The sequence below is a fragment of the Pogona vitticeps genome, chromosome 2 (assembly GCF_051106095.1).
Source record: "Pogona vitticeps strain Pit_001003342236 chromosome 2, PviZW2.1, whole genome shotgun sequence".
Lineage (NCBI taxonomy): Eukaryota > Metazoa > Chordata > Lepidosauria > Squamata > Agamidae > Pogona > Pogona vitticeps.
Window position 1 is genome coordinate 109,692,410 of NC_135784.1, and position 23,166 is coordinate 109,715,575.

Below are 23,166 nucleotides of genomic sequence, written 5' to 3' on the forward strand. Positions count from 1 at the left end.
CGGGAACAATTCAGCGATGCAGCCCGAATCCCTCTAAAGAGCCGCGTTCGCAGCTTCTTGCGAAAGGCTCTGGGAGAAGGGATGGGGGCTGGGCTGGGGTAGGGTGGGGGGAGAGATCCCGGAGAGCTCGGGGGTCGAGAGTCTGGGCCCTTTCCCGGGTCCGCGGGATCTAATCGGCTCCACTTTACACCCATCCCTCCGCCACACTGCCTCCGAGCCACCTCGCATCAGAGCCGCGCGAGGAATTCTCACCCGTCCGGGGTATGAGCGCGCAACCTCCCCCCCCCCCGGTGCATCCTAGACGTGTGCGGATTTAATGACGCCTCCCCCTCGTAAAATCTAATACTCAGTTAACTCGTCTTCGCTTTCCGAAAGCATCGATTGGAACAGGTTAATGAACTGGGCGCCGGCTATAACTCCAATTAGGAAAGACCCGGGGATTGTCTCCGCGAAAACGGGGCAATGTGTGTGTGTGGGGGGGGTGGAGAGAGGAGAAAGCCGGCGGCAGACCTTGCAAGTTTCTCCCTTCAACACCCCGGCCTTCTGCAATAAATCCTGGAGTCCGTCGCAAGATCACGCCTAACACCCTTAAAGCTCCCTTACTCAACGAGTTTCCAGCGTGGAGATTGCCTCGTAATCCTTGACGCTGGTGATTTATGCCCAGGAACGCCGGCTGAAGAGCCCTCCCCCCCCCCCGGGCTGAGTTATTTTTAAAGGCATTGCCGATCATTGAAGGCTTTCGCTCTCCCTTGGCTACTGAAATTAAGGAGAATCGTTCTTTTAAAGTGAACCTCTCTCCGCTCCCCCACCCCACCCCCCACTCCCACTCCATTTTAATAGCGCGGCTATAATTAGAAAAAGCTGAGGCAAGGAGAGCATCTGAACGTAAAAAGACACCCACTCGGAGGCCGTGATCGGGTTTTTCCTTGAGATCTGCGGTCCCTAGATGCTCTAATTCGGATCCCGGCGGCGATGGAAACACCACTGTGCCAAGGCCGTCGTTGCGCTAAGCCGTGATAAACCCGGCTGATGATGAGACAAAAATGTCCTCGACCACGAGGCACCCGCCGCCTTTCCTCTCGAGGAAGAGAAAGGCTGGCTAGTAGTTACACGACGGGCAGAAAGGGTATGTTTGCCTCCATCTCGGCTCCGCCATCTTAAAACGGGACACAAAAGGGAACTGGACTTTTGAAGAATAAAGGGCCTGTAGCTCCGAAAACTAGAACTTTCCGGTATCAGAAAACCTGGGACACAGGTTCGAATATAGCTTCTTCAACGAGGCCACAAACAGCCCAGTTCTCCACTCTTGCCTACTCAGAAACAGACATGGTCTTTCACAGAGCTTAAGGGCGCTTACTCCCCTCTAAGTGGTGCGAAAACGAAGCCTCGGATCAAAAGTACTTGGGCTATTCTGAGGAAACGCCCTGAATCATTTTAGGGCTGTATCCTTACTCACTTGGGAACTTCGGAAGCCTTCTTCCCTCGTGAACAGATGGAGGTTCCCGAACAGGAGGAGTATTCGGGTCCCTCTGAAGAGTCTGGCGGGTAGGAAGAGATGGCCTTAGAAGGAACGCCTGCAGCGCCGAGTTTTTCCAGCCATTAACCCTGACAGATGCTGATCTGGTCTTTTAAAGACCCCGTTAAAAGACAACGATGAGGATCCTAACCGTTCCATGGAGACTGTGGGTTTAAAGATCAATACTCTCCCCCCGCCCGCCGCCCGCACACCTCCGTTTTCCTTCTTGCTTTCAAGTGAAATTGCCTTCGTTTTCAAAGTGCTTGTAGTAACGGAGCGGAGAACGTATTCCGTTAACCAAGGTTCCACACTTCTCCGCAGGCTTGAAGCGAGGGGTGAATACAACACACGTCTCTGCCACGGAAACTTAGAATCACCAGAGACTAGGAACAGCTTAAATCAGTTTGTTCCATTCCGTGGAAAAGGCGGGAGGGAACACATCCTTACATCTCCATGTGTATTTCCTGAGGAATACAGTAATCCATTCTCCACGGTGGGATGGCCGAACTTGCTCCCGCCGCAAGGGTGAAGACTGCAGTCCGGAATCAGCTTGGGTGCCCTAATTCGGAGCTCTCTGTATCTATCTACTCAGGAGGAACCGCCAGTGAGTTTAATGGGGCTTCCTCCCGTGTAAAAGGGTGTAGACATTGGAGCCTCAAAGTAGCGACGCACTGGGTTATTTTGGAATCAAATTCTCTCTGTGGGGGCGAAAATTAGCTTGACCTACAGCTACCCTGTCAATTTCAGACTGGCCAAGGTCAGGCTCACAATTTCTGCTGGACCCCTTAGAATAATTTATCCTTGAATGCTACGACAAGTACAACGTGGTGGCCGTTCATTTTAAGGAGTGTTCTTTCTCAGTGCGCTATGGCACTGTTTTATGTCCGTTTTCCTAACTTTTGACTCATAACCTCAGCCTGAACAGGACAGCACGTGCCTACTTTTCCTTCGGAGCAAATAATCACAATAAAAAGAAGTGGCATTTGCTTCAGCGTAAGCCAGTAGAGTGAGCAGGAAGAGGAATATAAATTCAGATTAGATCTGCTATCTATTTGAAAAGAAGCAGGAATCTCTGTTATCTCACTGGCGAAATTTTTACTGGTGTATACTCACTGAAAAAAAACAAAACAGAAAGTAACTTCACCTAAGCTGCACATGCCCGAAAAAGCAAGGGAATAACAACCAATAGTATATACTGTATATAGAAAAGACTGCCAAATCAAGAAGAGGGTTAAAGTAGATTTACTTCTTTTGAGCTGAAATTATGACTTATCCTTTTGACATTAACTTGGCTATAAATCTGGCTTTTCTTCAAAACTGAATTTAGGAAGATCTGAATATGAGTGACAGGAAGGAAATACAAGTTAGCAGGATTCCACATATATCTATGTTGTTGACCATGGGGAAAACAAATAGAGAAAAGGCACCTATCTTAGATTAAAATAAAATTTTAAAAAAATCCAGGCATGGACAAACTAACACACAATTAAACAAGTTTTTTAATTTAATTCTAAATAAAAGAGATAAGAAATAATAACTCTTCAATAAAATATATAAAATTGTACAAGGCATCCCTTTCAAAGGGATTTTAATATGCTGGGAGTAAAAAGGGGGAGAACTGAGTTAACGGGCAAGACATCGCAACACAGTCTGTAGCAGGGCAAACAAAACCCCAGCACAACTCATGTGGCTCTTTGTTTTCGTAACATGCGACAAATACATCTCCAGAGAAAGTTCTGTTTTCACCAACCTGCATCCTTGATAGACAGCTTACCAAAAAGTTCAGCAATAGTAATAATAAAATAATTCCAAAAAAAAAAACCACACACACAACAACAACAATGGGTGATGTGCCAAATACACTAAATAGAACTTGTCCCCCACCTAGGAGGGGAAAAAAGAAAGGAAGGAAGGAAGGAAGGAAAGGTTGCCCTGTCTTTAGAGTAAATGGCACTATCTCATTACCATAAGTTTGCTTGGTTTTCTGTGATTGAAAAAAACACTGAAGCATAATTCATTTTTACAAGCTAATAATGGTTAAAGCATAGGATATTGCAATTAAAAATCAAAATAACTCTGCAACATGGTTTGATAGTCTCTCTGCACATACATGCACACACCAACACATATACACACAGCTCTTTTCTTCATACTTCTTCCTGGTTGTTCTTCTTCCTGAAATAGTTCAAAAGGTCAAGCTTTTGTGGGCTTGGCAAGAAGTGCCAGTTCTTAAGCAAAACCAGGAGACCAGGATCAAGACCAAAACTCTTCCAAACCGTTTAGGCCTTCCTCCTTTGCCATCACATTCAGACACACACGCACACTCTTGATATGGTGCCTCGGAGGAATAAACTGCCAACTAAGGGCAGGCAGACTGGCCACTAGCATGAACCCTTTCTATGGTAGTCCTTCAACTACTAGATATGAAGCAACCTCATGTCTATGGACAGCAAGTCTTGGAGGACTGCAGTTTAGAAGGACTAAACTTAGTTCACCAACTCCTTGCTTTGCTGGGCCAAAGCGATGGCCCACTTTGTCCAGATGTTTGCATCCAAGGCACTCTAGCAGCTTACACATCCATTTAAAGATCGTAATGCACTGTACAATTCAGCAAGAAATGCCGATATCAAGCCAGTGAGGCTCTCATTCTGCCACACCATAAGTCAGCTTTTAACTGCCAAAATTGGTTTTATAAATAAAACTCATGAGTACCTTTATGCTTTTCCCCCATCTAATTAAAAAAAAACAAAAAACAAATTTAAGCTGCACTCTTTACATGCACACACTTAACGGGAGTAAGCACCATTGAGCAGAGTGGGGCTTACACCTGAGTAAACATACGCAACAGCAGGTATTATCTTTCTCACTGAAGAGAACGAGCTGTTCCTGCTTGTTAAGGAAAACATATGTCATGATCCTCCGCGGGAAACATCATGGGGAAAAATATATGCTATGAAAACACATGATTTAATGTTTGATTCCTTCTCCCTTCCCAGACCCATGTGCAGTATATAAACTCTATTGGTTTAAGCATATGTGTGTTTTCTTTTTTTAAAAAAAAAATCCCTCTCTTTCAGGATCAGATTCATAAAGTCAAGATGACACCAGGCTGGTTCCCCAACCTGTAGAATACAGTGTCTGTGTTCAAACTTCTATATACTTATAAGGCACATATAAACATGCAGGGGGAAAAAAAAATCACCAGTCCTGGTTTCGTACTGCACTCTTCAATAGGAGGAGATCCATCAGAAAGTCTCATACGGCATTGCTGCTGTGCTTTGCTTCCCAGTCTTCTTAGGATAAGTGGTACATGCTGTATCCAACCGGAGTAGCATAGAGTCCTACAGGTGGGATCGGAAGCACAGGTCTGTGAAAGGGATAGGACGTTCCATAGAGGGAAGCAGCCTGGAGAGGGGAATTGATGGGGAAAGGAAGACTAAAGCCGGAAGGCAACATGGGCTTGGCTGCCATTTTTAACTTCTCCAGCTCTGCTTCCTGCAGTCTCTTTGCCTTGGCCCTTCGGTTCTGGAACCAGATTTTGACCTGGGTCTCTGTGAGGTTCAGCGAGCTTGAAAACTCAGCCCTTTCCGCAATGGAGAGGTATTGCTTCTGACGGAATTTGCGCTCCAAAGCTAGCAGCTGGGAGGTGGTGAAAGGGGTGCGGGGCTTCCGATTGGTCTTGTGTTTTCTCAGTGTGCAGGCTGTGGGACTCAGGTGTCCTGCAAGGAAAAAAACAAAGATCGGTTACCGACAGAGGAAGTAAGGGGAGCTGCCAGCTGCTGGAGGAGCCCTTTCCTCCTCCCTAGCATATATATAAACAAAAATGCAAAAAAATATATATATAATAACATTTTGGAAAGATGAAAACAGAATAATGTGTAGACGACCCAATCACTAGGGGCTGGAAAAAGGGAGGTTCGATGGGAGGGAAAGTATCTCTCGGTTGCAACCAGACCCTGTTGTGCAGAATGCTGCATAAGTTCTCCTACTCTCGTCTCTCTCCTTCATGTGCACAAACATGCTGTCTCACAACAGGAAGATAAAATGCTTGGATTTAAAATAAAGCATGGAGGTTACACTTATGTAGGGTATGTGAAAGAAAGCCAAACACAGCAAACAGAGACAGCTGCCTTTTTAAAAAGAGCAGTTTGGACTCATACACTGAACAAAGTGTAGCACACTTCCAATTAATAATGTAGATGGCTTAAGTCTGGTTTGAACAAACACAGATAGATGAACCCACTGTGCCACAATAAAAGTCTTATGCTGTATCAAACATCCAATCAGCTAAGGTTTTCTTTTAATTTTCAGCATTAGTAACCCAGCCTACATATTCCACACTATATTTATCTACACTATTGAAAACGTTCTGAGAAAATATGGGTTACTCTGCCTTCAGTAGTTTTCTTGGGAATTATCCCACTGTGACTGTTATTTCACACATTTCATGAAAAGAAACTTTGGACTGCCATCAACCGTACACTTGAAAAGCACCTGCTGCTCCTTGGTGAGTGCATGTCTCCTATACACGAGTTCGTCAAATTAGCACCTTACACTTTAAAGTGTACACTTAAAGCATCTTGAATGTACAGCTGGAAGAAAATGTGTGACACTTTTACGAGCAGTCCTGGTCCATCCCCTCTCCCTTTAGATATTAGAATCCTCTAAGCAAGTTTTAGACTCCCAGTGAATGAATTATAGCCAAATTCTGTTATGGCCAACTCCTCATATCAATGGGAACCCAAGGAATATATGGTAGAATTTTTGACAATTACTTCTTTTGGACAGCAATTCCATCCATCCTCACCCAATGAAAGTTACTTCCATGTTCTGCATGAGGAAGTACAGAGACGGTTACAGTGTGTGAATGGATAAGCAAACAAAATCATGATGTGCTCTCTTGTCCACAATTTTAGGTGCTGGTTTTGCTGTAATCGTCATATAAATGTGCAGTCAGATAAAATGGCTTAAAAACCAACAAAGATGTTGGCCCCAATGTTCCCAAGACACTATAACACATGGTTACATTGATATCACTACTCAATATCACCTCAATAATACTCTCATGACCTAAAGATATACTGCAAAATCCATCCACCATGCTTTTCCACACACTTGCCACCACTTGCTCCCCCCCATTTCTGCAACATTTTCCTTCTATATCTGCCAATGCATACATGCCATTGCAATAATAATATCTGGTCAATGAACCACACAAGTAATATACCACCTGTGCCTTCCTCTTACTGAATTCCTACAGGTGATCAAGGAGACAGAAGGTGGAATATATGACTAAAGGAATGAGTTACTAACTCGAACTGAAAAACAGAATGTCTCGTCGGGGATAGAAACAAATGCATCCCCAGTCGCTACTTCTCATGATTTATCCAGCATGAATGACATCTTCAATTAGAAGAGTTGGTTGAAACTGCCTGATGATCCTGATAGAGATCTGAGATGGGGTGTGTGGTGGTGGAGCATGGTTCTTTCCTTGTCTTGCCAGGTTCATTGCCAAGATGTTCAGTGAAATCAGTGGTAGACTTGTGATCTTTGGGCAGACAGACAGCTGTCATTTGCTCCCCTCAGTTTAGGTTACTGTAGTCTCCTCCAGCAACAGCAAAGACTACATTAAGAAAGCAGGAGGCTGGCACACTAATTCAGCATATTTTCTGACATGCGCTAATTCGTAGAAAATATATAATTGCCAACATCTGTCATTAATATAGAATGAAGAATTTGTTTCATAGCTCGTTTCATTACCACAGAAACCCTGCAATTTACATAGAAAGTACAATTTGAAGTTGTTCTGACTTTAAGGGCCCAGAAATACTAGGAGAAAAGCAAGGCAAAATAAGCAAATACATGTGGAAAACTGCCAGCATATCAGACTCTGAACATATTCGCTATCCAGCTAAAGCATACTGAACCTTGGCACTCACTTCTGAATACTGGGGAACATAGTCCAGGATGGGCCATTTGGAAATTTACAGGAGACCCATGCATGTTTACTCAGAAATGCATCCCAGCATGTTCAACAGGGCTTCCTTCTTAGTAACAGTGTTTAGGATTTCATTCTAAGAATGGTGTAATCGTTTTATGGGAATGATCACATAAGAGACAGATGCTTTCTAAGGCAGTATTTAAGATGATATTTAAAGATATTTAAATAGCCAGAGGTACACTTCAAGTAACAAGTAATCACAGTAAAATTCTGGTTTGGGGAAAAATAGCATTTTGGTTACTTCTTTTTCAGATGTTTATAAATGCTTTTAGAAAGTTCAGGAATGCACTCAAATCTGAAATCTAAAATATACTGGAGTTGTAATAGAAAAATCCATTTAAAGTCAACTGATTTTCTATCTCTCTCTAAATGAGAAAGTGTTTATTTTTTTCTCCCTGAGAGGGAAGCTTTATTTACACCATGAACATTTCTTACACTGCTGTAACAGAAAATAACCACAATATTGAAGTTTCACTTACATGTATAGAGTTTGGAAAGAAAATGTATCTTTTGGATAATGCAAGTGATGTTATTGGGCCAAAACAAGATTCTATTCCTCAACACGAATGCTACATTCTGGGCCCATTTTTCGAATTACAACCTGGCTTCTGTGGTCAGGATCAAGCTTTGCTTAAAAACAGGCAGCATAACCCTAACCATCACCAAGAGTTACTTATCTACAAACTATACAAGCTTAGGTTCATATTAACATATAGCAGCAAGTTAAAATATTCCAATGAGAATTTTTTCAGTCCAAAACATCTCCAAAGGCACAGGTGCACTAAGTTTCAAGTCCCCACCCCCAGTAAGTATGCACAGGATTCTAATCTTAATAAAGGTTCTGTTGTATTTTCACCCCACTATTAAGATATAAAGATATAGGATGGCAGATGTTTTGCCTTTTCTTTTTAGCAGTAGTTACAGAAAGCAATTATTGAAGATGAAAACTTCAGGGGAAAGTAAGTCTCAAGTGAAGGCTAACATTAAAAAATGCAATAAGTTAAAAGCCATAATGTTTGTTTCAAAAATAAAATGTTAACCATCGTGTGGGAAAAATTTTATATTCTAAAATCTGTGCAATTTTTAAAATGATCTCCTAACTGGATTCGCTGTCAATCTATTTCTCTACTTATTTCAAATGTGATCTCTACTCTTCTACGGCCACTGTTATATATTGCCACTGTTTAAAGGTGATGGAGAGCCCGAAAGCACAAACTAAAGGATTTAGAACAGCAACAGCTTTTGAAACCATCTCCCACACAATTTGTTTCAGTGTCTTACTTACTCACTATAAACATCCATCCCACCTTTTCTCTTCTCAATCCCCCTTCCTCTTTTATTCACTCACTCATTCATTTTTTCAATCCTCAGGTAATTTTTAGCCTGTTTTATTATCTCAAGATAGATGTGCTCTAGCCAGATGATCAGTTTTACTTTTCTTCACCTGTGAAATCATCAAATTTGAAAGTCAATCAGGCCTCGAATACTGTAAGGAGGTCTTAAGAACCCAGATCAACTTAACTAGCAGTAAGCCCTGTTTAATTTCACAGGACTTACTTCAGGCTGGAGAAGCCTAGGAATAGCCTCTCAATTTGTACGACTGCTCAGAAACCTCTGTGATCCTGTCCTTTGCCCCTGCGGACAGGCAGGCGTTTCTTCTGCGCTTCAAAACAAACCAGTTTGGAATTTCCACTGAAATCGACTAGAACTGTAACTTCCTAGAAAATGCTGATTTAGGATGAGTTTCAGATTTTTTTTTCTACTGTTTTCTTAACCCAAGTCTGTTCCAAAGGGAAGCAAAACAGGCCACAGACAGGAATGAATTCTGCGGAGAGCTATAAAGAAGTAAGCTTGAATTCCAATATATACTCAACTGTGGTTATTATTTTTAAAAGCATACACACACATCCCTGCTATTTGTACTTGAGAGTTACAAGCATTTTCTGACAGCTTAGGAAAACCGGATGCTTTTCTAAGTTATGCCACAATTAAGATTTAGACCGATCAGCAGCTTTGGATGATGGGGGGAGAGGGGAGGACAGTGTGCAACCCTATGCTAATTCACTCAGGATGAACGCCAATGCCTTCAGTAAGACAGATTCATGTGCATAGGATGAGGACAGGATCAGGAACTAAAACTTCGGAAGGCACAAAAGAAAAAGCTAGGCCATGGCTTCCTTTTGGGAGACTTGGTGGAATGGAGTGTAGAAAGGTGGGAAAATATATGACAATAAGAAGCAATAAAAATGTATGCTTGCCATTCTTTGTTGTTGTTGTTTAGTCATTTAGTCCTGTCGGACTCTTCGTGACCCCATGGACCAGAGCACACCAGACCATATATTTTCTCTAACAATTGGGGGGGGGGGGAGAGAGACTATTTTTAACCCAGCAAAGGGGCAACAGTAATTTATACCTTGATTCTTAAAAGTTCCATTAAAAGCAACATGAATGAACCCAGTGCCACCTCAGAGGCTAGTGCATCTTTGGGGCTGAAGAATTAGAAAAGGATGGATCATTTTGCCTTTTATGCTGGAGTGGAGTCTGTGGCCCCTTCTCAGGGTTCGATCTTAAGGTACTAGGAGCCCTTTTCTACAACTGACTAATGCAGCTAAGAAGGACTAGCACTCCTTCGGAAATTAAGAAGAAAGCAAGGGATTCGTTTTCCATGTCTCTCCTTTTCTCCAATACGCTCAGTCCTGGACCCTATTCCGAAGCAATAATGGTTCATTAGAGCAGTGTGTGCGCATTTCCACAATACTGTCCAACCAAGGTTTACCCTGGGCTAGTGTATAAAAGGGTAGAATAAGAAACAAAGCCCGACTCAGGACTTGAGTTAAAACACCAGCCAGTAAGCGGTATTATACAAACTCTGAAAGTGCTGGAAAGTGGAAGAGAGAGGCCCAATTTAGAGGATCAGAATAGATTTCTCGACTATTTAAACCGACACAGAGATGTAGCCGGAGGAAGTTGAAGCCAGGGCGGGCAAGCCCCCGTGGTGCTACCGCGGGGTCTACAGGAAGAAGGTTGTAAGGCAAGCGGAGACACGGAAGAGCTCCTGGCGTCAAGGCTCCTTCTTCTTACAAATTAGGAGAAGCGCCATCTGAGAACTCGCCGCCCAGGTGAAAGGAGAGGGAAGTTCAGGTCTAATTAAGAAACAAGTTCGATTCCTTTCCGGATCGCGTGTTTTTGGGTTTGTTTGGGTTTTTTTGTGTGTGTGTGTTTTGTTTAGTTTAGTTTTTTGTTTTAATGCTGCTCCGGGGATGCGCTTGGCGGCCCCAAACAAGGCTCGGCGGAAAGAGAGGAGCAGGAAGAGTAAATAAATAACACAGCCGGTGAGGTGGCCGTCGGGCCCGGCAGGCAATCCGGCGGCGGCTACAGGTGCATGAAGGAAGGCAACGGAGAGCGCTCCTAAGGAGGATCACCCCCGTTTCCCCGAGCTGGAAAGGAAGCCCGGCCGGTCGGCCTCGCCAGCCTCTCTTCCACTAAGGGGGAGAAGGAGGAAACCCCGCTGCCACGTAATAATAAAAAGAGGTCACTGGTCAAATAACAAAGAGGATGCAACGAGAGTACTTTTCATCGGTGAAGTTTGTTCACACAGACATAGCAAAGGCGGAGAAACTGTTTTCCAAGTGGACGATCCGGTTGGGATCTGCCGTGATCAAATAATGTAAGGAAGGTGAGGAACGCGAAAGAGGGCCTGAAACCTTCACGGCCTTCGTGCCGACCCAAGCTGAGAAGAGGCCTGAGTCAGAGAGACCGGACGGAAGGCGAGGGTTTTCCTGACGGTGATAGTTCGGGAGACCCAGAGAACAAGCCCGCCAGGCCACTGGACTCGAGGGGGCCAGATCCGGTCCCTTCCCACGGAGGTCCCGCAGAAAGGAACGGGAGAAGATAGCGAGGGACGTTTCGTACAGACCTAAAGGCAAAGAACAAAAAGAGGAGCACGAAGGCGCCGGCCGAGAGATATAAGAGGTGAAGCTAGGAATAAAGCAGAGGCAGAGTCGCCCGGAGCCCTGCTTGGCGGCATGTTTTTAAATTTTTGCTTTCGTTTCTCGAAATCGTCGTGAAAAAAAATGACTTTCCAGAGTCCAAGCTGCGGGATCTGACTTGAGACGGTCGGTCTCTCCCTCTCTTCCTGCCCGCCTCCCCCCCCCCTTGCCTTCCTCCTGGCTTCAAGTAGGGAGACTGGCTGATCGACTCCGGCAATCACTGGCCCCCAACGGGCTAGGGGAAAAAAACAGGCCCTTTCTGTCCGATTTCGCCTTCAGCCCTCAATCCCCGTTAGCCCCCTCCCGACACACACCCACACCCACACCCCCGCTCTTCCTCCCCCCTGCTGCTGCCCCGGGTTGTCGGGGCTGCTGTGCCCCGGCGGGAGCTCCGGGCTCCAGACTCACTTGGCGGAGGAGAGTACCGGCCGGCCTCGGGGATCCAGGGCGAGCCGTCCTCGGAGTTCTCGGATTTCACCGACGAGGTCTCGAAGGTTTTTGTAAGCCCCCCGGGGCTGGGAGCTTCCCGGGCGACGGGAGCCGGCAAGAGCAAGTTCCGGCTGGAAGAAGAAGAAGAAGCAGAAGCAGCGCCCAAGCAGCCGGCCCCCTCCACGCCGCCGCCGCCGCCGGCGGGCTCTCGGGGAGGCTTCTTGTCGGACATGAGCGCTTCCACGCTGAACGGCAAACTCGAGACCTTGACTTTGTGGTGGTGCTCCTCGGCCGCGGCCACTGACGCCGCCGCCGCCGCCGCCACGGGGCCCTCCTCGTCCGAGGAGGAGAAGACCTCCTTCGCCTTGGAAGGAGAGGACATCGCGGCGTGGATCCTTCGTCGCAAGGATCCCTGCCCGGAAAGCTGCTGCTGCCGCCTCTGCCTCTGCCTCTCTGCCTCCGCCTCCCTTCGCGCCGGACCGCGCAATCCCTCTCTGGCTGAGGCGCTCCCGGACGCAGCGCCGCTCCCGCTCCCGCTCCCGCTCGCCTCGACTCCCAAACAGCCGAGCCCCTTTTTTTCCCTTCCCCTTTTTTTTGGGAGACTTCTGGCCTTTTCCTCCTTTGGGAAGCGGAGTAAGCGCGGCTTAGCCAATGGGAGCCACCCTGGGCCGGTGACGTCAGGCCATGACTCATGTGATTGGCTCCGAATCTCTTCGAGGCCAGGCTCCGTCGTCTTCGTTCTTTCTTTCGTTCTTTCTTTCTTTCCCTTTTAAATAAATTAGAAGTTAATGACACGGGCGGCCAACGGAGTCTGTGCTAGGAGGCTGCGCTGTAACTCTGCCAAAACAACAGGGAAGTCAGTGGAGTAATTAGGGCTGATGATATGAAGAGGAAACTCAGGAGATCGCCGGTTCTTCTCTACCCTGCCGGCCTCCGCCGCCACCCCCGGCCCGCCATTTAAGCCTCTTTGCGCTGGAAGGACGGCGGCATGTGTGTAAGGGCAGGATACGCCAGGCGCCCAGCTCGCCCTGACAGCGCCAAAGCGCGCCCAGAGGGGCCTTGGGGAAGCGCCTTCTTTCTGCCCGATTTTTTTCCCCCCCTTTGGGGTGGGGAGGTTCCCTCAAAGCCGAGCCAAGTCGGGCCCCCTCTTTGATCGATGGGACTTGTCTTGGCCCCTAGCGTGGTTCAGATCCGGATCCTCTTGAAGGACCCCTGGTGGGGCCTGCCAGTCCTTCCGAGAGGTCAGGACGGACGCCCCCTCCACTAAAACGACGCGGGGCAGGGCTGGGGAAAGAGCGCAGGGAGGAAGGCCCGAGGCGATGTCAGTTTCGCTTCCAGGTGTTGGGGGAGGGGGGGTGGGAAGCGGCGTCGCCCACGGGCTGATGGCGAGAAAAAGCCGCCTGGGACGCTCTCAGTTGACGTCTTCTTCCAAAACGGAGCACGCCGGTTTGAAAACCCGCCTCGTCCACACACACACCCACACCCTCCTCTGTCCGCAATCGCGGCATAACTGCGGCAGCCCTTAGGAAAGGAGCAAGCGCAGAGAAGGCACGATTCACAACAGGGCAGGCCAGCCGGAGATCTTGGGGCGAGGAGGCAGCAACCCCCCCCCCCCGGTTTCCAGACGGGCTCTTTAGAAACCCCGCCAATACACCGGATCGCCTTCTTTCCTCGTCTCAACCACGTGCATTTGTGATGCGGAGGGATGGCTGGTGAATGAACTAAAGGAGGGGGGGCTTTTTCTTGGTGGAGAAAACATGAGCATCTGATGCTCCAAACCCTTTTAATTCGAGGGATTTGATCCGATCCAATAAAGTTGATTCTTCTGTCCCGTTTCCCTCGAAAATATCCATCCTTGGGATGGATCCGTTTTTACGGGACGGGGAGCAATTTCCATGTAGGCAACTAACTCACCTCTTCCTTCAGGTAACAAATTAAATGCATTTGAGACGGAGCCTTCTTTGGCTTCTGCTTTATAAGAAGTGATTATATTGATAACATGAGTTGCAGTAGGCGCCGCACCCCTTGATGACAAACAGATGCATTTTGAATGAGCCAAGGAGCCTGGAGCCAGCGTCCGCCCGCTCCTGTCTCCTCCGGGAGTTCACCCCCCCCCATAAATCGCCCCGAGGAGGGCCGCCTCGCCCCTCTTTTCGACTTCGGACGAGACAAGCCAGCGATGTGTCTTCGTTTTAAAGCGATATTTCAATTATCAGACCGAGAAAGCAAACCCTTGTTGCTGCTGTTGTTGTTGTTGTTGTTGTATTGGCTTTATAATTACTTTCATTTCGTAATGGTGCCCATCTAATTAGCCAGTGATAATTATTGCTGTTGTTATTAAAACGTGAGCGTTGGAAGGTAACAGCGGCCAGAAGGTGGGCGGGGTGAGGTTGGGTTAAAAAAAAGAATTGAAAGGGAGGACAGAATTATACCTCGTTTCAGAATAAGAAAAATTACTCAACAAACATGGTGCAGTATTACTCATGTATTAAGCGCCTGGGGTATTAAGTCCATTAAGCGTGAACAACAAAAATGTTTCTACATTTAAGTAGTACATCTTGGGTTGATACAAATGAGGCTGAATTCCGCTTTTATTCTCCAAAAGGAAGGTGGGAAATCTGAAAAACGACAAGGACAAGCTTTAGCAGACTTCTAGGAAGCCCCTGGCTTTGTTACCCAGTTATCTGTATCGAGGATGCTTTGAGAAGTGGCCTCTTTCAACTGTTCTCAAACGCTGCTCGGCTTTCAGAGCTGAGAAGGATGTCGAGAGGACCCGTGCGCCGCCCCCCCCCCGGGGTCCCAGCCAGCCAAGGACCCGAACCTCTGCGGCGCGTCTCACCCCGCGGCACTTCTCCGCGTCCCTGCTTCTGTCTCTGTAGTCGCCGAGTCTCCCCGCCCCACCCGGAGACGGTGGGTCTCCCCACAGGGTCTCCAGGTAAGATCTGCTCGAGTTTGCATCTTCTTCCCTGCACCATCACGAGTATTTCAGATTTAAAAAAAAAGAATTCGATGACTTAGGAAAAGTACCGGCTTAATACTCGGGTGTATTAGCAATGATTGCCCCAGCAAGCACCCCTTCCAGTTCAACAGGCCTGTCGGACTAGTAGTGCCTTCAGCAAGCGGAAGCTTCTAGCCGAGATGGGGGGGTGTCTCTGCTTGGACAATGGTCTCCCTCTTCCCTAACTGGATCCATATCCAGCCCTCTACCCCATTCTATACCCCCCAAGTCCTCAGCGATCACTTACAGTTAAGTAGGGGGGGGGGGAGAAAAAAAAAGGCCTGGACGTGATCTGGGGCCCCAGCTCCCCCTCCGGCCGAGACCAAGGCAACCTGGCCGTCGTTTTTCACCGAGCTGGTCGGCCTCGTTCGGATTCTTAAAGGGCCCCCTGCACGCACACGCAGCCTTGAGGCGTCAGAGAAACTCGTCAGCCGAGATGGCAGTTCTTTTACTTGTGCACCCTTACCTGGGAGTAAGTCCCAGTCAACTTGAGGCTTACTTCTACATAAAGGTGCTTGGAAGAGAAAAAAGCTGCCACGATGACAAGAGGCATCCCCTGCTATTCCGGTCTGGAAGAGACGAGCAATTAATTCGTTTCAGGGTGTTCGTCACTGATGTGTTTGTAGGCGTACTTCCACCCATCCTTTCAGGTCTGTGAGAATTTAAAGACAGACAGATTCACCCAACACGAGCATAGGCCTGCAGCTCTGACTCATTCTCCCCTCTCCCTTTCGCTTACACCAGGCAAAGACCAGCCGGCTTGGTCAGAACCTCTGGCTCCGTGTTTACTCCGGTTGCTCCACAAAAGGATGAATGGGCCGTGCAGATCATTAAATTAATGTTTAGGGAAGATTGATGCACGTTCTTTCTCGTCTCTTGTCTTTAAAGCCTGCCCTTTAAAGTTATATGACATCTATTGAAACGTCACGTTGCAAAATGTGTAGAAAATCGGGGAATGGGGCGCTGACTGGGGGAGATTAGCCAGGTCCTGCTATCTGGTCACCTCACCTTATTTTAAACTTCTGCTTTTAGCAAAGATAGGCAACGTTGTGGTGGTAACGCGTCTGGAGCCCGATTCTCTCTCCCTCTCCCCACACGTGTCAAGTAAAAGAGAACGGATAAAAATCGGGAAACAATGTTGTGTAAACAAGACACAATGAAAAGCGATCGCCGCCGGCCCAAGTGCTACAGATAATTACACCGAATCAATGCAACGTTTCTATCGGTCAAGAATAGATGTAAGCTGAGGGTCAGGTCGCCGCGACCTAGCGGAGGGAATTGGGGTGAGTTGAAGACACTCGAGGGGCTGCCTGTGTCTTCGGAGGGACGTGCGGATTTATTATCAGGCTCTTCGTATCCGATCCCTTCACCACCTTTCTTAAAACGTCTTCATTGTGCCTATATATCGTTTGACACCCCTCCACCCCGTCCAACTGAGCAGACATATCCGCCTTTTCCAAGCCAACTTATTATTTTTATTATTATTCCCCTCACGTGAAAACCGTTTATTCGGAGTTCAATAGCCTGTGCATCAACTAGGGGGAAGTTTTTGCTATAGAAAGTCCCCCCCTTTCCCCCCCCCCCGGCGGGGTTGTCCCTTCCTTGGCACATATTGATAGCCTGTGAAGAAAGAGTCAGGCTGAGCCCATTTATTATTCGCATGCCCATTTATTAATTACCCTGCGCATCCCGTTTCCACTCCAGGCCCGTTGACGTCAGGAGGCATAGCCCTCAAGAAATGATCCTCAAAGGCCTTTAGCTCCCAGGCTAATGCGGGAGGCCACTTCACGCTAATGCCAGCGCAGCCTAGTCCCTTGGTTTTAAAGCTAAGGGCTGGTCACCCTGTTTTTCCCCTTCTGGAGAAACACTCCTGTGGCACCAGGGAGAACTTTAGAACACATTTTGCTTGGAAGTGGCTGATCCCTTTATTTTTGACAGGGTGCTTGCCCAAGTTGAGCGTGCCCAGCGCACGGCGCTCCAAAGCGTTGGAAGTTGGCCGGCCACGAAACTCTGGCCTCGTTCCTGGTTTTTTACTTGTCGGTGAAGCCTCCAAATAGGAAAATCGACGGTGGCTTTGCAGGCTAGGGCTCCCCACCCCCTCACCCGCGTGACCTCGAGGTAATTACGTTAGATGACTCGCTTCTGAGTAAAGGCCAGTAGGATCAGGCCGCTAAGCTGCTGGCCTTAATGAAGGCTTCTCTCTCACAGGCGAGCTCGCCACTTGGCGAGCAACCTGCCCCAGAGTTAGATTTAATAAGGCACGGGGCGCATCGAATAGGAAGGGGAGGGAGCCCTTCATTTTTCTTATTATTGCTTTATTATTGTTCGTGTTCCTTGTAAGCAAAGAGTGGCTACATTAACTACCTGCATCTTTCAAGTGGCCAGGAAAATAAGGTGCAGCCTAGGAGTGTCCTCCTTCAATACCTCTTCGTGGTTTTCCTGTTCCAGAAATGAGAAGCTTTTCACGCCTCTTCCTGCTAACTGTTGCTACGATTTACCGGTTAGTCGGAAGGCAGGATAATATCCAGGAATGATGACGGTTACTACAGTTAATGAGGAGGAGGAAGATCTTAATAGTACTACTAATAATATGCAAAGCAGGCTATTAAAGGCTCCACGGTGATTTTTCCTGCTTTTCGACGAACAGTTTCCAGGAGGTGCTTTGCTATTTGCTCTTACTCTTAGCTAGGATTCGTTCAAGTCAGCGGCAGCTTAACCGCACGCCATCGTTCCGTTTTATTGACATTTGCACATGCCCCGCATTTAGGAAAAGAAGAAGACGCCTAAAGCTGCAGTGTTAGATATATAGTTACTCAGAAATAAGTCCTATTGAATTCAACGTCCCTTCAGCTTAGAAATATATAGGATCACATGGACTGATTGGCGATAAGAAGTCACTGCTCTTTAGCATCGTAAGGCGGCTTCCAAAGACCGGCTAGATTGGGCCGTCTAAAGAGAGGGATCCTACGGGAAGTTCAGGGTTACCTCGCGGGAATGATTGTGTGTGTGGGGGGGGGGAGGATGAGTGCACGCCCGCGCGTGTTCTGTACTGTTTGGACGCTGCTGGGTCATTGCAAAATTATAATATGCGGACGTACTGTTGAGTCGCCTTTTTAACGAGCTGCGGCGAAGGAACAGGGGTTTGCGGTGGGGAGGAGAATTTTTGGGAGGACAGGGCAAGACGAATCTTATGTTGGTTCGGGGTTTCTGGAAGCCTATATCAAAGAGAGAGAGAGAGAGAGAGGACATTTTCCCAGCTTCTTTGGGAAGGATCTCAAACTCTTCATGGTGCCCATCCTCATCCTCTCCCGTCGGGATTCCCTGCCAGGACAATCTTCCAGGTAGCTCACGCTGCGCGGAGGGAAAACACCAGCCACTCATCCCAGCCCCAGAGCAGCCCCCAGGGTCATTCCATTCCCCAGCCCGCCCGTTATCCGCCGCCCCGCCGCCGCCGCCTCCCGCCCTTGCTCCGTCCCGGCTCTGCCGCCGCTTGGATCCGACCCGCTCTGGTCAATTACCCCAGCTGGGAAATATGAGCCCTGGTGCTGAGACTCCAGCGTTGGAAGTAGGAGGGGTTGAAGATCGAGGTGGGGAGGGGTAGAGGTGGGGAGAAAAAGAGAACGATGAGGAATGAGAGAGAGAGAGAGAGAGAGAGAGAGAGAGAATGAGGAGGGCGGGAGAGACGTCGCAGACAAACTGAGGCTGTTTGCAGGCGCCAGCAGCGGGGAGATGAAAGAAAAACTCCTGGGGGAAGTGGCTGTGCAGTTTGACCGGCTCCAGCGAGAGCAGAAGCGGCGGCCTGTCCCAGGCAGCCCCGCCCCGCCACCTCCATCCTTGCCCCCATCCCAGCCGCCGCCGGCCCGTCCAACTTACTTTCTTCCGCTGAGAGGAGGAGGAGGAGGAGGAGGAGGAGCAAGCGAAGGAGTGCCCGGGGGGGGGGCGCTCAGCGCGCCCGTGACGGCTCTATCAGTATTGTCATCGGAGGCCTTAAGCAGGCCGGGGCTGAGGAGGAGGCTCTCCCTAATTAATTCGATTATTGTTATGAAAGCGCTTTAATAAGGAAGGCACATCCACGCCGAAGCTAAGGCGGCCAACTCGAGTGCTCCCCAAGAGCCACTGGGGGGGGGGGTAAAGCGGATGGAGGCGGAGGCGAGAGGGGAGGGAGGGCCGGAGCTGCGCCAGGCGGCAGAATCGGAGAGGTCCCAGAGAGGCTGAGGCCATCGTTTACGCCTGTGTAAATGTGTGTGGAGAGGCATCTAGGAAAGGGTCCATGGCAGTACAACCAGGGGTGGGGCTTACTTCCAAGTAAATGGGGTTGCGGGTGGGCACAGAAACACGAAGCGCTCCTAGTACAGTAATACGTAGATTTGTGTGTGTGAGTGTGTGTACACCTTTTTTTTTAAACTCCAGCCATTTAAGAAACGCAGTTACCACCAACTTTTGGTTGAAATGCCACCAACTTCAGAAGAGCAAACCCTTTGCACTCTTCTTTCGCTCTTCTGCTCCTCATTCTTTCCCCGTTTAGATTGGCTCAATTAAAAACAGAAGGGGAATTCCACCCCAGCCCCCAATACTAGGAAGTTCCGTGGATATCAGTCAGGCTTTGCTTCTAAAGCCGTAGATTTTGGTTCGCTCCCCCCCCCACACACACACACGACGTCTCCCACGGAATCAGCCGGTTTCCTTTTAAGAAAGCAGGCAACCATTCATATTTCGCTCGCCTCTGCGCGTGCCGGGGGGGGGGCGGGCGGAGGTCCCTGAAGAAAATCAAAAGGTTCACTGCTTTCTCGATTAATTCGGAAATACGCTGTACGTTTTAAGGAAAGTTCATTATAGTTTTTCTCCTGTCTCTGCTAAACAAGCACATACAGTCGGGTTTTCTTCGATAGAGACCCGTCAGTCAAATAAATAAATGATAATCCTGTGCCGCCGAGTCAATTCTGATTTATGGCGACCCTTCTTCCGGCTTTTCTGGGTAGCGAATGTCCTTCTAGAGTTTGAAAATAGAGGAAGATAAATTAGAAACTTTCGCAGCTTCCCAGAAGAGTACCTCAAACCCATCAGCAGCCAGATCCTACGTCTGTTCCCTGGGAAGCAAGCGTTTCTTGCTCTCTGGGCATATAAGGGCTGCAGACAAAAAAAGTCAGGACAAAAAGAACCGGACAGCTGGTTAAGAGATGTTCATGCCTCCCGGGAATACCTTACATGTGATTGGAAACACGGTACGGAAAGGTGGGGCGGGGGGGGGGGAAGAGATCCCTTCCCATTATTCTTTATCCTTTAGGAAATGCCTCGCCTTTACAGGGATGGTTTTTAAAAAACATTTTGGGCCAGCCCAAAGTAAAGCAGCATCAGCAGCATCTGTCAGTTTTACAGACAACGCTTTCTCAAGCCCCTCGCCTTTCACACGTGAAGATCTCCGCGGAAACCGCAAGAATGGAATTGACTAAACTCTTCTCTTTGCAGACTCAACAAGATGATTAGTCAGCTTCCTAAGAACCCGACTCTTTCTCTCTCTGTCTCTGTCCCTCTCCCTCTCCTTCCCCCCCCCCTACTCTCTGATCCCCCACCTTCCTTTTTCTAGCGGCGACCCAGGAGTCCAGGCCAAGAGAAAGGAGCTTTAATTATAGGTAATATCTTGAGCATTTATCTTCGGACACGGGCAGAGAAGTTTGGGGAGCGGGGAAAGAAAAGGAATGAAAAACATCACACAGCCTTCTAGGGATGAGGGAGCGCTACTGCTTCACAAGCGCTTCTGTCTCTTCTCCTGGCTTCAAAGCCCGGGATTTTTTTTCTTCTTTCCTTCCCTGGGTTCTTGTTATGTCTGTACAGTTCTAAGTTTCGAGCTGTCAGCATCTGGCCAGCGGGGAGGGGGAAGGGGGTTCAGCTCAGCAGGTGGGGTGGGGGCAGATCGCCTAGCCTTTACACTCAAGTTCTCAGGCCGGCTTCTGGGAGAAATTTCCTGATCTCCCCGCTCATTTTTGTTTTGTTTTTTTTTTTTTTGTGGGGGGAGGCCACGTTTTTCTCGAAGACAGGAGGGCCTGGCGTGCTCTGGTCCATGGGGTCATAAAGAGTCGGACACGACTTAACGACTGAACAACAACAACACGTTTTTCTCTCCTGTTACAAAGTTATGAAAAGTTAGAGACGAAGAGGGGAGGGGGAATCCTTAAATAAATGGCTAGAACTGGCTCGCTACCGGGTCTGAGTGCCATTTCAAATGAGGGGTGAGGGAGGTTACCACTGAAGGTGGGGGAAGAGTCTCAGCAAGGCTAAAATAATATATGAAAAGTCTCCAGTCGGAGCCTAATAAGCTTGCAGTCCTATGCTCCCTTCCCTGGGAAGAGTGGGGAATCCTGGTACCTGTTTCTGTATTATATTTGCTCTGGAATCATACTTTTTCAGAAAAATAACACCCACTGAATTCAGCGAATCTTATCCTCTGGTAAGAGTACAGTCCTATTAATTCCAGTTAAGAGTGCAGAGAAAATGGTAAAAGCTGTGTTCTCTCTCTCTCTCTCTCTCTCTCTCTGTCTCACTCACACACACACACACACACACACACACACACACACACACACACACACACACACACACACACAAAACTTTGTTCCTGTGTTCACGTGAATTTTTATTTCTCACTATCACCAGAGCGCGGAAATCCTCACAATTTGGGGCTTGTCCTAAAAAAACACAAACGGTAAGGTTCCCGATCTCTGGCAATAACTGCAGCACGTAAACAGTCAGACACTTCTTGAGGGTGGCGCGGGGGGAGACTGAATGGCAACGATGGCCGCCTCCATTTAACCCGCATGCCTATCGCACCGGGGTAGTAACAAAAGTCATTCCGGATGTGTAACACCCGATCCAGAGATGCTCCTGAAACAGCATCACGTGTGACTTAACCCGCAAGTGGTCAGAGTCTTTGAGTCGCAAAGACAGCCTTCCTAAAAGGCGCCCCCAGTGTAAGGTAGAGGGGCCGGCCAGGGCTGCTTTCATGCGTCCCTCTCGTCTCTGACAAGAGCAATCCAGATTCATGCTCGGAGCTGTCAACGGGCAACAATATTGGTTACATACTCATTAAGGAATTAGAGTCATCCCTCCACCTCAATGCAAATTGTCCTCGAACAAGGATTTTCTTTCTCTACGATTGCATGCAATTGTATACAATTTGATATCTATTTCCATGGGAAGGAAGGAGGGAGAGCGGCGGGAGGGAAATGGCGCTGAAGTCATCGGCTGTCTAGGAGACAACCTCCGAGTAAACGGGCATAGAAGGAGGCTACTCCATGTATTTTGTCTCCAATGTTTGTCGGGGGCTTCCGTCCGAGTAAAAACGCTTCTCCCCCTCATCCCGTCTATGTCCCAAAGACTGGTCTTCTCTCTTAGTTAAAACCCAAATCCAGGACTTCAGGATCACTCTCCACCAGGTTTCTAATATCTCATGCGCCTTTCTCTTAGAATCCCCGTGGTCCGACCTTCCTGCCTTCCTGTTTTTGAAAATGCATCTGATCATTCGAGAAGAAAAGAAAGCCGAAGAGTCAGTGCTATTTCTAGATCTTTTTACCTCCCGGTGTAACGGCCAGGAAGTTTTCTAAATGCCTGTTATTCATCTCCTCGCAAGAAAAGGAAAGAAGACCGTCCTAAGGGGGTCTTTTCCCATCAATTGATTTTCGGTCGGCCCGGAACATCACTGTGTACAAGCACGACTCTTTCGGGAAAAAGACTCCCTTTCCAGACGGATCCAAGATCTCCCCTCGCATCCTTTCTGTTTTGACGAGGGATGGCTTCCCCCCTCTCTCCTGAAAGCAATTATTGCACCTGTTGAGACCTCTTTAGAACACTTAGAAGACGAATTGCGCCTTTGAGGCGGGGAGGATTAACGAGGGGCATGTTTTTAATTACCCAGACACGAATTCAGCGCGTGTCGGTCTATCTGCCCGAGATATTTGAAAATGCGTATTCTATCTTGCATTAAAGATATTTCCTTATTTGCTTTCCTTTGACTCATAGATACCTTACGGTCTGCATACCGCTCTTATCTTTCCAGTACTGTACCAAGAAAGGAACCGAGAGAGAGAGAGAGTGAGAGTGTGTCCCTGGCCCAATTCTACCTGAACTTTAAAAAAAACATATGTCCTGATAACATCCTGCTGCTGAGATGGGCTCTCCATCAAACCGCCGCCTAAAGTCGTATCGAAAGATCGAAAATACGGCTCGGAGAAAAGTAGGG

The 23,166-nt window shown here is 48.0% G+C and overlaps 1 protein-coding gene and 1 long non-coding RNA gene across 3 annotated transcripts; both read right to left on the minus strand.

Annotated features, from left to right (window-relative positions):
• Positions 1-2,997: 2,997 nt before the first annotated feature.
• Positions 2,998-12,460, minus strand: MSX2 (msh homeobox 2). Its single transcript, XM_020806693.3, has 2 exons — positions 11,915-12,460; positions 2,998-5,235 (listed from the first exon to the last, which is right to left on the minus strand). The coding sequence occupies exons 1-2, from the start codon at positions 12,315-12,317 to the stop codon at positions 4,811-4,813; spliced, it is 828 nt and encodes a 275-aa protein (XP_020662352.3). The 5' UTR covers positions 12,318-12,460; the 3' UTR covers positions 2,998-4,810.
• A 1,875-nt stretch (positions 12,461-14,335) lies between these two features.
• Positions 14,336-15,802, minus strand: LOC110085735 (uncharacterized). 2 transcript variants are annotated; one of them, XR_013542235.1, is made up of 4 exons: positions 15,673-15,802; positions 15,400-15,585; positions 14,775-14,901; positions 14,336-14,553 (listed from the first exon to the last, which is right to left on the minus strand). It is a non-coding gene; the product is annotated as an uncharacterized LOC110085735 (long non-coding RNA). The 2 variants fall into 2 exon arrangements; XR_002301684.3 differs by having other exon boundaries at positions 15,400-15,767.
• Positions 15,803-23,166: the final 7,364 nt, after the last annotated feature.